Below are 15,295 nucleotides of genomic sequence, written 5' to 3'. Positions count from 1 at the left end.
TGGAAAAAGGGAAACATTAATCCCATTTTCAAGAAGAATAGAAAGGAAGAACCAAGGGACTACAAGCCAGTGGGCCTCTCATCTTTGCTTGGAAATATCATGGAAATTATCCTCCTGGAAGATATGTTGGTGGCACATGTGAGATGAGGAGGTGGTCTGAGACAGCCAGCATAACTTCACCAAGGATAGATCATATATGTATATGGCCTCATAGTGGCTTTCCTGTGCTTAATGGGAGCTTATAAACAAGATGGAGACCAGCTTTTTACACAAAACAAGAGGGAAGAGTTTTAAAATAAAATAGGGAAGAATGAGCTTGGATGTTAGGATGTAAATTATGTGAATAAGAATTATCTTAAGTGTTATTCTTAACTCAAGGGGGTGGTTGCACAGAGAAGCTGTGGATCCCCCATCCTTAGAGGTTATAAAGGGCAGGTTGGATGGGGCCCTGGGAAGACTGATTTATTGGGTGGCAACCTGCCTGTGGCAAGTTGGTTAGCACTGGGTGATCTTAAATGATTACATGTGATTCTATAATCAACCATCAGTACAGCATTCAATGGGTACTTGTAGCCTAAGATGTTGTGGGTTTTTTTTGCCCCACAGTAATTCACAATAATTTCTTGCAATAACAGAGAAAAACCACAATCTCAGAAAAGTCTGTAGCTCAGAACATCTCAAATCTCAGCAAGCTGTTTCAGAGGGGGTGGTTTTTGGAAAGAAACACTGAAAAACTTTAGTAAAGGTGGATTCTTTCCTTCATATCCCTTTAAGTCTCCGCAGATTTCAAACTGATTTTGAAAACTGGTCTTATGAATAAAAGGAAAGGGGAGATATAGGCAGGAATTCAAAGAAAGTGAAGTCCTCATTAAGTGAAAGGAAAAAGCCAGTATTTATATGGAAGAGTTTTGGCAAGTGAGCTCTGCCGAGGATAAGGAGCATTGAGGTCAGGGCTCATGTAGATTTACAAAAGTACATCTCTTCTGGTACATGCAGTCGTTAGTAATTAAAAAAAACAAAAACAAAAAACCAAAAAAAAACAACGATTAAGTTTCAGCTGCTGCTTTGCCTGAATAGCTTCCCAGGCAATAGCAGAAATGAGTGGGAGAGGGAGAGTGTGCAGCAGAGGCTTTTAGTGATGGTGGGAGATGGCCTAGCTAATATGTGTGCACTTGTGTGGTTACTTAATATAGTAACTTTCCCAACTGAATCAATATGAAAATGCTTTATTGAAGCGTTAGTGAGAAGAAAGGTGCAAAAAGTCTCCTTCAACAGACGTTGCTGCTACATACAGATGTATGGGGGAAAAGAATGTTGACCCTACCTCTCTGTTGCTGTGAGATGGGGAAACTAAAATAGACATGAGAAATATGTCCCTCACCTTCCACCATGTTTTGTTACACTGCAGCATCTTCATGTTTTGGGGAGATGTTGTGAGCAAGGCACAGCCCAGAAAGATCTGTGGAAGAATGAAAACTGGCCACTGAAGAGCAGCTTGTAGCCAGCACGAGTCCCATGCTCTACGAATGCCCCGTCCTTGGAGGTGTTCAAGACCAGGTTGGACGGGGCCCTGGGCAACCTGATCTAGTAAAGGTGTATGTTTGGTGGCCCTGCCAGGCAGGGGGGTTGGAACTACATGATCCTTGAGGTCCCTTCCAACCCGGGTCATTCTGTGATTCTGTGATTCTGTGAAACCCTTGGACAGCTGCCTGAACTGGTGAAGGAGCGCTTATCAGCCTCTCACTCACCTTGAGTCCTGGCCCTGAGAGCTGTCAGTGGGCCCAATACTTAGGATTCTCTCTCTCACAAAGTAGAATGATGTTCTCTGGCACTGTGTTACTTAAAAAAAAAAAAAAAAAAAGTAATATAAAAATATAAAATAAAAACAAGAAAAAAGAATGCTGTTACAGAGAAAGACATGAGAAATTAGCCATTATATTAAAAGGTAGATTCAGAGAAGTTAAATGCTTGTCGAAGATGTATTTTGTTGCCTGTGATTTCTGTCTGGCTTTGAAGTGTTTTCTGGTTAGCAGACTGATCTGTCAAACTGAATGCCAAAACACCGTACAGCAACTCCCTGCAAGTAACTCCTTTAACAATTTATTGTGCAATTTGCCTTCTCTGGTGTTGAGACTGACTTGGGACTGAAGGTTTTGCCCTCATCCTACCTTATTCAGAATTTAGTTACAAATGAATTAGCCTGTGAAACATTTCACAAAACTTCACATGTAATTCATTTACCACAATTTATCTCTTCATCATTGCATTTTCTTGAGTTCATTTTTATTCAATATAGTTTCCTTTTGTGACTTAAAATCCTTTTGGAATCTCCCATCCACCTGGTAGGACATTATTGGTCATGTCCATTTTCTTGTCACAAATTCAATGACATTTACAGAATAGAAGCATGCCTTTTCCCAGCAGGCACTTTGATTATACACATTTAAGAACACTTTTTCTTTTTTTTTAAATGCCATCCAACCTCTTCAATGATTATTATTCTTATAAAAAATGATGAATATGGCTCCCTGAGAGTCCTTGATAGAAATTAAACATAATGATAATAAATAATCTTGGGGTAGCGGTATGTCCAGATCTTGAATTACAGTTTGGAGGATTAGTGATCCTCCAGAAAATACTTTCTGTCTTTAACCCCATTAGCATTTGGAAGAAATGTCTGTCATTGGAATGGGTTGTTTATTAGCTATTATCCAAAATGGTAATGCTTCTCAGCACCACTGGTAAAACATATCTGTGCTTGGGCTCTGTGTACGGGATGTGAGCCCATGTGACAGTCCTGTAGGCTCTGCTCAGTGATGTGCCACAGCAGCTCAGTCACTGGAAGGAGTCTGTAGTCATCAAAAATGACAGACAGCGTAATTTGCCCTAGCTTTACTTTCATCAAACCTGCTTTGTCAGTCATTGAAAAACCATCTGTGAGCTGCTTAACCTTGGAGATAATCTGTTCCTCCTGGTTGCCGAGGCAACTTCATGCTGGAAGGTGTTGGAGTGGGTATAAATCTTCTGGTGGGACCTGTCTTCTTGGGTCACAGTATTAGTTCACTTGCAGTGCAGTGTTGGTTTTTGTTTGTTCAAGGCTGTGAAGAATGTATTGAAGTTAATTTTTACTTGGGATTTCTCTATATCTAAGTCTCTGAAACACAAAAATAAACATTGTTAAACACTTCAGGCAGAACTCAGACTTCTCTAATTTTCCTTTTCTTACTCAAATTATTAAAAGATTGATTCAGCAATACACACAGTGAGTTGTGTAATTCAGCAAATGGAATTATGTCATAGGATTGCAGTTGCCAGGTGAAAGGATGGAAAAGTGCAATTTAAGGTTTTCTCCTGCTTTTACTTTTACATTTCTCAGTAAGTAATGAATGCGTATAGAAATAATGCTTCTAGTGACAAAACCTGCACCTGAAAATGCTTCTTTTTCTTTCCAACTTACTGATTTTAAGATGAAGAATTTTCCTAAGCATGTCAAATGGTTTCTATAGATTTGTTGATAAAATATGAGTGCAGGAAAAAAAAAAAAATTGAGCAAATGCAAACATCAGTAAATACAAGTCAAACACAAGCTGAATGCTAAACTAGTGTAATGCAGTTGCAAACAAATTATAGACATGAGGTTAGCTCTGTCACTGCTCTCATCTGTCTTTTGCAGTGGTCTTGGGACTTCCACACCTCCAGGTCTGCCCACAGTCGCTCACATCTCTCTTTTCCATGTCTCAGTTCCTGTCACTAACAATCAGGGCTGAGAATGAGCTTGGAAGGAGAGGAGTAGCCCACTTCGCAAAAGACAAGCAGTATATGAAAAGCTCTGACAGGACTTATGAATAAGATCAGCATTGGGAAGAGGGCTCTTGCTGGGCACAGTCAACAACACAGTCTGCCTGTAATATTAGATTATGCAGAAATTTATGGTGTGGGTCTTACTAATGTGTTGGCAATCTTCTGCTGGTTTGTTTTGCGATACATTTGGTTATCCTATTGCCAAAGCATAGTTTCCACACAACTGCTGCTAAGCCTATACCTTCTGATATTAAAGATTTTCATTTTAAAAAAAAAAAAGGTTTCCAAGTGTCTGGAAGGCTGGATTCAGTCACACTGACAAGCATGATTTTAAGGGGTGCAGAGTCAAGGCTGCAGATTTTGGTACTGGTACACTGGTAGACCAGTGTAAGACCAGATCATGCAATTTAATATAGATCCTCAGGGGACAGACCTTCACTTGAAGCATAAACTTCAAAGTTCCTCCTCCAGCTCTGCCTCTTCTTTACTGTACACAGAGTATTGCCATCTGCAATACCACACACGGAATAACTTGAATAGAAAAGAGTGAAGATGTCACTTTGGGGTTTTCATGATTCAGTGTAGACCTCTAACTCCCCACTTGTCACTTTGAGTTCCTTTTGTAATCACGCAGAGAAATGGACACTTCTAGGCATTATTCATCTAATCCGCAAAGCAGTCAGCTGAATTAGGTTAGATGAATCACATCCTAGAAGCTGTTGTGGGAGCAAGAAGTGAGTGTCTAGCATAGACAGCCAACTGCACTGGAGATGTCTGAAGTCAGCTGAGATGAGTCTATTTATGAGTTGCCAAGACTGCACAAAGCTATGGATCAAAAGCCTGTTTAGGTTAGCTACTGCATAGAAGAATTCACCTTATTCTTACCCTTTAACCAGGCTCAAAGCATTCCTTTTTTTTTTTTTCCTTCTCAAAATTTGCCTCTCATGCTACTTCATAATTGTCCTAAGCTTCACATTTGACCTGCTGATTACTGAAATAGAAGCTTCTATGTATTGAAATGCCGTCAGGCCTGAGTCATTGACAGGACACGCAAAGTTCTCATTTTCTAAATAATTCCTATAAAGCAATTAGTTAATCTTCTTTCTAGCAGCACAATTTAATTGGCAACTTGTAGTCATTTATTCAGGAAACATGCCTCCAGTTTTAAAAAATGGTATTGACACATTATCCTTAATAACCACGCTACAACCAGTGGAGTGATACTGATATGCTGTAAAAATAAATACTTAGTTCCACTGTTACACAACCAGCCATAGGAAGAGTGATGAGACCCTCCCTTGTCTCTGTTTGGAAGGCTATTCCTACTCTCAGGATGAAATTAATTGGACCCAAAATATATCTCCAAGCAGCTGGGATACATTATATCCTTTAGGTGCATAGTTCTGTTCCTTGATGGTTTAAGAATCTCAGGTGTGAAATATCTGCATTTGGTAGGATGGGCCATATTCCAGTTTAAATGGAAAAAATGTCCAACTTGACATGGAATAATCTGTTTTGTTGTGAGTTCTAGTAACACTGCTATTGTAGTTTTAGTTGCTATTTGTCCTTTTTTTTTTCTCTCTTTTTTTTTCAAATGCTTTGGCACCTTTTCCAAAGTTAATGTTATAGACATGCTCATCCTGACAGAGTCAATCATATAAAAACAAATCCTGTACTGGAATTACCAGTTACACAACCTATTAAGCCTTTTATTAAGGGCCAGTGTTGTAACTTCTAGCATATATAAATCATCAGTGCTCTGCTAGTTTCCATGTGTGCGTATCAATTTGTGCCAGATGAGCACCTGGCCCCAAATGTTCAGCACATGCTTCTCAAGATGCTATTAAGAGCACTGCAAGAATAAGGATTATGTTAAATGCTGGTTTATTTTTGTATTGGTTGATTCACAAGAGGTGAACTGAGAAAAGCAAATAAATTAAAACATGTCCCTTATTTATTCATTTATTCGTTCCCTATCTCTTTCACTGGTATTTTTTCTTGGGTTTTAGAGCAGGGAAGTCTGAAATGGAGAAACCATATTGAGATTTGGCTTATGGGACCTGTTTGATTTTTGTTATGTTATTTCTTGTATGGGAAACTGGTAATCACAGTCTGAACCTCTGATTAATCAGCTGAGGCAAGTGTTGGGTCCGCTGTGGGAGCACAAGTGAGGGTAATTCAGCTGTGCTTCCAGAAAGGGTGGAGCTTGACTCTACCTCTTCTAGACTTCATTTAAGGGCCGACCATCACTAAAGCAGTATCACTTTGAGCTTGCTCCTTTTTGGAGATTGCCTCAGTGTTTCCAGCCAGAAGGCTTCTGTACTGGTGAGGTTTTCCTATAGATAACCTTCTGGATTTTTATCAGCATCCTTCTTGTATTATTACTATCTTTGTATTATTTTCACTTTGCATTTCTAAAAGGGCCTGTTCAGTTTCTTGAGAGTAATGAGTTACTGGGTGTGACTTTGAACTCAGTGTCTAATGGCAACTTCAGTAGCATGCCTGACATAGCACAGAGAAATAACAAGGCTGTTATGCAGAACAGTATGGTCTGAAACAGGAGTAAGGAGAAGATCCAGCTAAAACACACACAATGGGGTGAAAATATGGCAGTGTAAGTGATGAAATTATCTAACAATTCCATGTGTGAAGAAATGGTTTGGGGTGGCTACCACTTCAACTCCTACACAGATATTGACTAATATTTTTGATATGTAAGGTTCTGTCCCTGTTTTGGAGATGTGAAAACTAGCAGAGCATAAATAGCTGCTTTACTCAAAATCAGTAGAAACTTTTAAAAAGCACACTGAGATTGAGATGAAAACCTATGCTTTTAAAAGTGGTTGCTGATTATAGACGAGCAAATAGTGATAGCTTGTGTCTGAGTTTTAGAGACAGTGATATCTGTACTTAAGCCTTCAGAACAATCCTCACTTTGAAAATATAGCCCTGCACACTTTGGGCTCAAAGCTGAAGGTCAGTAGCTATGTCTGAAAAGCTATCATCTCCCCAGAGTCTGTTAGCAATTTGCCCACCTCCAGAAATCACACCAGTTTCAATGCTAGGATCTAAATTCACAAATGATACCCAAGGCCGTGTTTATTCCAAATCTGGAGCTTCTCACTGCAGTTGTTGTTTTTTAAACCCTTAGATCACCTGTTTCAACCAACCTCTTGAAAATAGCAATTAAAACTGTGATGGGCTCCTCAGTCTGAGTCAAAGCTTATAATGCAAAAAAAGAGGAATCCTATCTGCTCCTTTCAAAAGTGGAGTTGCTCTCTCTCCTGTGATCCCAAGAGAAAATTGAAAAAACGAATTTTCACAGAGGCCAAGCTGTCCTGTCAGTGTTTGGCAGGCCCTTCAGACAGCAGCATTTCAGTGAGGCTGGTGCTCAGCCTCTCTCTACTAAGTTCAGTCTTTGGGAACTGCATTTGGCACTTTTGAAAAGATTCAGAATGGTATCCATTTCTTTTCCCTACTGTGTGAAAATATGAGTTTGGAAACACAACAAAAACCCAGGTGGATACCAGCTTTGCACTTGCAGAGAGCTTCTGTAGGTGTGGTATGGGTGTTCTGGGTGCTTTCTCCATCCGTGGAAACCACTGCCCTCTCTTCTCCCTTCTGATGTCCCAGTCTGCATAGGGCCTACAATGGAACTTCCTTGGTCACTAGAGTTTTGTTGAAATGGTCTTCGCTATGCACTGTCTTCATCAATGTTACCCATGTTTATGATCCAGCTGCCCACACATCTGTTCTTTAGGAATTTTTGCCCTTGCTGAGACAGACTGCACTTCTCTGTGGTTTGCCAAAAGCTGAAAAGAACAGATGATCCAGCTAGGTAGAAGCAGGTTCCATTTCACTGACTGCTTTCAGGACATCCATTTCCCCACTACCTCTTATTTCAAGATCCCCACCCCTGATACTCAGCTTGGTAACCAGACATATCACTTTTCCCCCTCATTTTGCTCCTCCCCATCTGCTCCCCGTGGTCTGGTATTAAGAGCCAGTGCTCTCTGCCACACTCTGTCACAGGTTTGTGACCCCCCAGCCTCCCTGTACTGGGTGTTCTCATTCTTTTCTGGATCAAAGCTATGCCTGGTGCTGTGATCCATCTCATGGCCATAAAAAAACACGTCTGGAAACAGAGTAGGAGCACTCTGGGGCTTGAGGAAGGAGATGCAGTATTCCCATCGATGTGCCCAGTTGTCATCAGAGTCACTCAGTCAAAAGATTTTTCCAGGCAGGATCACTGGGGAATAATTTGTTCTTTCAGCACCATTAATCTTAACATGGTGGTGTTTAAAGTGCAGCGCAGATTGATAAGGAAAAGTCTCTTTTATCTAAAGAAACTGAATTTCTCCAAAGTGTTTGTATGATAATTTAGATGCCTAAGAGCTTTTCAGTACCTGGAGTCACAGTCCTCTGAATATCAGAGGTCTACCCCTGGGCAGAGGAAAATCCAAGTGCAGCAAATGAATATACTCTTATTTTGAATATGTCATCAGATTCAGCGTACAGATTTGTAGTGCTGTTTATCCTGTGGCACTTACTCAATTAAGATCCTTCCTTTTACCATCATTTCTTCTTGGTGCAATTAGAAGAAACCTTTATTTCCTTTTAAATCCAAGGTCATTCCTATGCTCTGAACACTTGCAGAGGCAAAGAAAACAAAGCAGAACTCTGCTGTTCCCTCTTGACAACAGAAGACACTAACACTTCATTGACGTTAGGCTGAAATCACAAGTAATGTTTGCTATACATTACATCTGACTGCAGAAAAGCACTTCTTTATATTTATTAAGTCTAATCTCAAGGCTTCTTTCAAGGTGAAACTACAGAACAGTTTTTAGAATTGTCATTAAATCATTAGAGACCAGCCCATGTGATGCAATTTTCACATTGATCTCCTACTGCCAGCAGCACTGACATGGGATGGCGTGTGGAAGCACCATGACAGCAGCAAGTAGCCCCCGAGCATCCCCTGCCACTGGCCAGTGCTGGTCATAGCTCCCAACCAGAAGCAACATTTGTGGTCTGATGTGGGTTGCTGAGCTGGGTAAAACCAAGCAAGAAGTGCGGAGAAGTGCTTTGTGAGTATATGTGCACCTGAAAAGGGCAGAGCAGGAGAAGAGGCATAGATTTGCTGCCCAAGGCTGCTGGGTCTCAGGAGAAGATCACTTTGCCAACTGCTTCAATCTACTTTAAATACAATGGACGTCTACGAGAATCCATTGGGAATCTTTACTGTGATACAGTGAGTAAGCTAATACATCTGTACTTCATACTTTAATGAAAATATAAATATTTAAATATATGCATACTTTTCAAGGGCAATATGGTCTGAAATACTCATGCCGCTGTACCCTTAGTGATAAGACCTATTTTGAAATAATTTAGTTAAACATTGAAAATAGTTTGACCTTTAAATTAAACTAATCTAAGTAGCATTTCAACAAGCGGTAACATGGGCATCCTAGATTATTTATTGAAAATGCCGCAGAACTGCAATGAACTTCAGAATGTAAAGAATCAGACACTTTCTTTGTCCAAAGAATGCTGTCCCTCTAAGAAGTTTTAAGAATCCTTAGTTATTTTAGCAAGCATCTATTTATTTCACAGCTGGAAAATACATTTGATAGATCCTGAAAGTTATGGAACTAATTTCCCATTACAGTAGAAAGCATGATTTTCTTTAAAGAATGAGCTCATATCCTAGATAAATTATCCAAGATCTTTCTTGGATAACAGAATAGCAAATGTTTAAAGTGTACCTCACTGCATTTATACTTGAAAAGGCTGTTCAAAATTTAGAATCACAGAATGGGTTTTAGGAGGGCTGGGAGCTGACGTGCCTTGATTCTGTTTCCACTGCTACCAAAGACTCATGAGGTAATTTTATTTCATTTTACTGTTTTGATCCATGTTTCTTTTTTTTTCATCTCTGAAAGGGGTGTAAAGCTGGGAGTTACTGAATAGCACTGTGGGAGAAAACTTGAAATTTACATAATCCAATTCTAATATTCAAGAATTGTAAAGCTTTGCATCAGCTGGTTCCTTTCTACTTGAATAAAAGTTTATTTCCTTGTGGAACTAGACTGTAGTTGAAACAGTCTTTTCTGGGTCTTTCAGTGGTTGTTTTGTTTCATCTTTCTGTAATTTATTTACCTTTTCAATGCCTATTTAATATTCCATAAGTGAGCCAAAATAAGCTGAGCTGTATGCTTTTATTTACCTCGTGAACATAAATTCTGTGTATCATTTTTTCCTACTGCATTGTTTCCTTTTCATTACTCTTTGTCATCTTCATTTATCAAGCTTTAAATCTATGCTGGAAATCTTTTTGAATAGGGACCTTGTCTTTGCAGATCTCCTGTGAAAAGGCTGATGTATTCTGTGGCACTTTAAAAATAAATGCCAGGATTAGAGGTAGTTTCTTTTTCAACTTAAGTACATCTTTCATCCTCTGCTTGAACTCAACGGCAGATTGGCCACTGCTGTGGGGTCAGCTTTCCCCCTCACATCGGATGTTGCAGATGAATACAAAAATCGGCCTGACTAAAAAAGGAGAGATCAGAAAAAGAGACAAAAAAGAAAAAAACAACAGAGAGAGAGAGAATAGCAAATAAAGAACTATATTCATAACGGTTCCTCTTCCCCACTCTTCCTCTCTCCAAAAAAAAAACAAAACAAAACAAAACAAAAAAAAAAATCAAGCCTGGATGAGGCAATGCAGTGGGAATCCTAACTGGAATTTTCCCAAGAGCAGGAGAGGGGCAGCAGGTTGAGCTGCACGCACATAAGGGACCTGCCTGGGGTGATGCTGCTGTGGATGCCTGTGGTCTCCCAGGGTTCCCAACACTCCGCCTTTCAGTCTTGGTGAGCTGCTGTGTAAACCGAGGCAAACTGCTGCCAGTTTGATGGGGCGTAGCAGCTGAATCCTGCAGGGAGATTTTCCAAATAAATTGATGGAAAGAGAGGTTGGTACGATGTACTCCTTCACATTTCATGTGGGGTTGAAATGTGTTTGTCAGTTCATACTTTGTGAGTATGGGTGAAGGCAGCTCTTACCCCAAAGTCTGTGTACGGTAGGTACTGCTACTAACATTAAGCAGTGGTGTCATGCTCAGCAAACTTAGAACAGCTCATTAATTTTTAAAACTATTTTTAAAAGCACAATTGTTTGAGCACATTATGTCAGAACAAGAGAAGCCTGGAATGAGTGGGCAGCGGTTGTGCAGGCTCCACAGTAGAGCCATGCATCCCTATTATGCATGTTCCTTCCAAAGCATGAAGAAAGCTGGCAGGTCTTGCACACGCATAAGTAATACCAGTTAGGACTTGGGAGGCTTAGAAAGAAAGGGGATGTTCAGAAACAGTCATTACAGTCTCTGTTCTTTCACTGTCTGGATTATGAGTGGCAGGAATAAAAAACTGATAAAAAACCAGCAAATTAAATGAGGCCTCTTTTATAGGCATTGAGCCCCTGTATTATTTGCTGCATACCCAGAATTCAGTCATTAGAAGGCAGGTTGAGGTTTTTTTCAGAGAGCCTACCTTTTCCCTGGAAGTCAGTAGTGCAGCTCCCTGACTGCTTGTGAAATACCCACCCCCAAATCCCAACAAGGCAAATGCTCCATGATATAAATGGTGGCCCTCATCTGTGTGAAAGTCATTTACCTGAATCCATTGTTGGTTTCAGAATGAATGCAAGTAAAAGAAAAACATAACAACCTACCATAATTGACAAAATCCCCAACACCACAAAGTAGCAACAATGACAACACGACAAACAACCAAAGGAAGCAAAATATGTCGTCTTCCTTGTAACAGTAGAGCAGTAAGTAAGGGTCACACCAGAATGTTGGGATGATTTCCTAATTCCATTACTGACACACTCCTCTCTGAGAGTCCATCAGGTTGGCTGTGAAGTAAGCCTGAGGGAGATTAAATAGGGGAGTCGGCTCTTTGGAAGACAGTGTGGTTTCTGTGATTCGGCATCAATAAGCACCTCCCCTACGCATCCACACAGTGCTGTCCCCAGAGCACCACTCCTGATTCATGAAGTATCATCAGAGCAGGCAGCCCTCCATGGACATGATTGGAAAATGACAATCTCTGGCAGTGATGGCCTGAGCTGAATACACTTCAGGAGCCAGTTAGTATCAAAGTGTGACAGAAAAGGCTCACAGTATCAAAGGGCTTCAAAATCAGTGACTCGTGCTGCTCATTTTCAAACTTTCAAATTGCAGGAAGGCAAGTACTTCCTAATTTGAATCTCTTTGAGAGTCCTAACTATGTAACAGAAAAGAGGGATGTAGTTCTACCTTTGCAATAAAGGACTAAAAGTCATAGTGGCTCATCAGACTTATCAGTCCTGTGTTTTTAGTATCTCTTCAGTCAGAATATCTTCCCACACAAAAGACTTCCCTAGATACCTAAGGATGTGTCTGCTCTAGCAGTTTAGTTAAGATCAGGAGTGTACTTGGGAAGCAAATATCCTGTCCTATTTACTGCACCCCGACTCAGCGTGAAGTTGTGTCGGAGCACACAAACTGGGTGCCCCTTTGATGAAACCAAATGATGTAGTCCAGGTAGGTACCTGCTGTATCCCAGATGCAGCATGAGCTAGTTTAAAATAAAATCCTTAAAGTGTTGGCAGCCTTTATCTCTGCATCCACTGTTTCACTCAATGGATCCAGTCCAATCATGCTGCACCACTTGCTCATGTAGAGATGCCCTGGACTTCTAAAGAGGACAGTCAAAATCAGGCTGGCGTTGGGCCAGATCAGCTATCAGCTTGCCAGCCTTTACAGCATTTGCATTGAGATTATGGAGAGGTGCCTAGCAGGAAATCTAAGAGTGCAGTGTGAGTGGTGTTTAAAGCAGTTTTTAGCTTTAGGTTAGATGAAGGATTCCAAAGGAGTGATCTTAGTGACTGCTTTTACTGCTAGGTAAGATGCGTTGTTCTCTTTCTCTTGCTCATCATGGTTATGTGGAAGGCTGTGTTGGGACAGAGTAAGTTCTAGACAAAGCTGATAAAGCTGCCATTCAAAAACACTGTCACAAGCCATACACACTGAAACAAAGGCAAATCAGAGTAAGTATTACAAACCTTGTCAGAGAGATCATCTAGGCGACATAACTCAAGCTGTGACCTTCCTTGGCTCACTGGGGAGCCTTTCTGCTCAATAAGGTCCTGAAATAGCTGACTTCTGGCTAGATTTAAATAAGCCACTTGTAAATAATTTTTGTCATGTGTACTGGGAGGGAAAAAATCTGGCTGCAATTGATTTTGTTCCTGTACTTTCACAGCATATAGCCACGAGCCCTCAGTATTGACAGACTTCCCAGTGAGTTCATAGTGACTGCCCTAAATGTTTTGTGTCTGCTGTTTTCCTGGATGCTGATGTTGAATAAACACTGAAAGAATTCCTCTCCTGATTTTTTTTTGCATAATACAGTAAAGACTCTGAAAAGGCAGATGGATAATTCTGTCCTTTGAACAACTCTTAATAGACACTTTATTAAAAAGGCTGGGAATCTGATGGTGATGTTGCATTTGTTTCTGCTGGAATTTTTATATTAATTTAAATGGTTGAATACTGGTAGTATGGATTTATTTATTTATTTATTTATTTTCCTCAGCCATCAGTTCAAACTTATCTAAGAGAACTGTTAAGTGATTATGGTTGACTTCTCATATTGGACCACTGGCCTGTCTTTGTGAAGGGATGGGGTGATCTCAGACAATAGGCTACCGAGCTCTTGTTGGATAGGAGTGCAGTGGTTGTCTTTGAATTGGTGACCCACAGTTGAAAGCCAAATAAATCATTCTGACAGGTGTTATATGAAGGTAAATGAGGGAAGAACCTTGCAAAGTGTCTTCTAATGTAGGCATGAGGCATTTCAGTGTTGGCCCTGCTTTGAGCAGAAAGTTGGATGAGGGGCCTCCTGAAGTTCCTTTTGCTCAGAATGACTCTGTGATGGTGCTGACAGTACAGAGAAGAGGAAGCATGCTACAAGCAGCTTCTGGAAAATATGTTTATATGCCTCTCAAGAGCTGCAGATGTGTTATTTAAATGTAAACCAAATGCTATTTTGTGATGTTGAAATCAAGAGCTGCAGGCAATTACTGTACCAACATGAAAGACTGTATTTGTGAAGCAGATTCACGGTTACATTAGCAATCACACATTTTGTCTCCTTTCTCTGCAGTGTGCTTCCTTCCACTTTAGTACCAATGCTTGACAGTGACAGAGAACAAAGGGGCAGATTTAGTCTTGACAGAGTTAGTAAACAGGAAAGGTATTGTTGCTTTTGCATACTGAGAATGGCCAGCTGTTTGTTGGTCTTTCAGATTAGGAGACACAACTGAAACACAGCTTTTCAGTTGTCCTGAGAGCTTAAACAGTGAAAGAAACACTTAGATGGAAGAGCTGCAGAAAAGCATACTTAGTTTATTCAGTTTCTATTGACCCTCGGATCAAAGCTTGCCCTGTATAATCTCACTTGGGCTTGCAATGGTCTGAATGTGGCAGAGAGAAGCTTGGTGTTGTCTGGAACACCTTGGTCTTCAGCAGGACAAACCAGAGCTCACTCAGACCAAGCGAGGCCAACCATACTCTAATCCACAGTAAACACATTCTTGCTCCACTTCAAGTCAATATTGTGTAAGTTTGGTGTTGTTTTTTTTTTAAGAGTTGTCTGGCACCTGCGTCAGGAGTCACCGTTGATAATGTGCCTCTCTGAGCCCAGTTTTCAAAGGCATTGACTGATTGTGCTGCTGCTGACAGTGAGTCTGAAAGGAGAGCTTTTTCCTACAGCTCCGCAAACCAAGTCTAAGAATCAGAATGACTAGCATCTGATAGCAGAACCAGTGGTCATTTTAAAGTGTTCTTGTGTATATTTCTGTGATTTCATGGTGTTTTTTACTGCAGAGCTGCTGAAAAGGAAAATGTTTATTTGCATGCTGCAAAGGATAGGCATGGAGCCAGCTCTGTGCTATTACAATATCTGATCTCTGTAAGGCAAACACCTTTCTGAAAGGAGTTAATGTTTCTGCCTATTCAATTCTGATTCACAGTTCAGCACTTTCTTCACTCAAACACCCTGGGGAAGACCGTTAACAATATTTTTCTCTTCTTCATTTATCTTTATTCCTGGATGAAGCGAACAAATTATTGATTCATGTTACAGTCCTTTTTTCCTCCTTGCAGTTAATCTGCAACATTTTTCATTACTGGTGTGCTGTGCGTTGAGTATATCGCTGTTATTTGAGGCTGAAAGTGTGAATTATTTGCATGAAGAACACTCAGGTTGCATGGTATGCACCCCATGGGGAGTACGTGCTGTTAACTGCTGCATATCCATGCATACCATCAAAGGCATCAGAACATGCTTTTCAGCAGAAACAAAGAATTGGTTTAAGACTTTTCAGGGCAAAAATACTTGATATTTTTTCCCCTTCTGTTTATGAACACAGACCATAGTATTT

At 40.4% G+C, this 15,295-nt stretch overlaps 1 protein-coding gene across 6 annotated transcripts in view; it reads left to right on the top strand.

The window, feature by feature from the left end:
- The first annotated feature begins 8,939 nt into the window (after positions 1–8,939).
- Positions 8,940–15,295, top strand: part of FRMPD4 (FERM and PDZ domain containing 4) — a 325,110-nt gene continuing 318,754 nt past the window's right edge. For 2 of the 6 annotated variants that reach the window (XM_085531752.1, XM_085531769.1), the window contains exon 1: positions 8,942–9,055. In XM_085531752.1, the coding sequence (XP_085387878.1) occupies positions 9,012–9,055 (44 nt within the window). In that variant the 5' untranslated portion in view covers positions 8,942–9,011. Of the gene's footprint in view, positions 9,056–15,295 lie in introns of all 6 variants that reach the window. The other 4 variants (XR_014940584.1, XM_085531757.1, XM_085531742.1 and 1 more) reach the window with 4 other exon arrangements.

Source organism: Coturnix japonica, chromosome 1, assembly GCF_054131305.1.
Source record: "Coturnix japonica strain WE chromosome 1, WE-NBRP24, whole genome shotgun sequence".
NCBI classification, from domain to species: domain Eukaryota; kingdom Metazoa; phylum Chordata; class Aves; order Galliformes; family Phasianidae; genus Coturnix; species Coturnix japonica.
The sequence above is the reverse complement of the archived record's forward strand: the minus strand, read 5'-3'. Positions and strand labels throughout refer to the sequence as shown.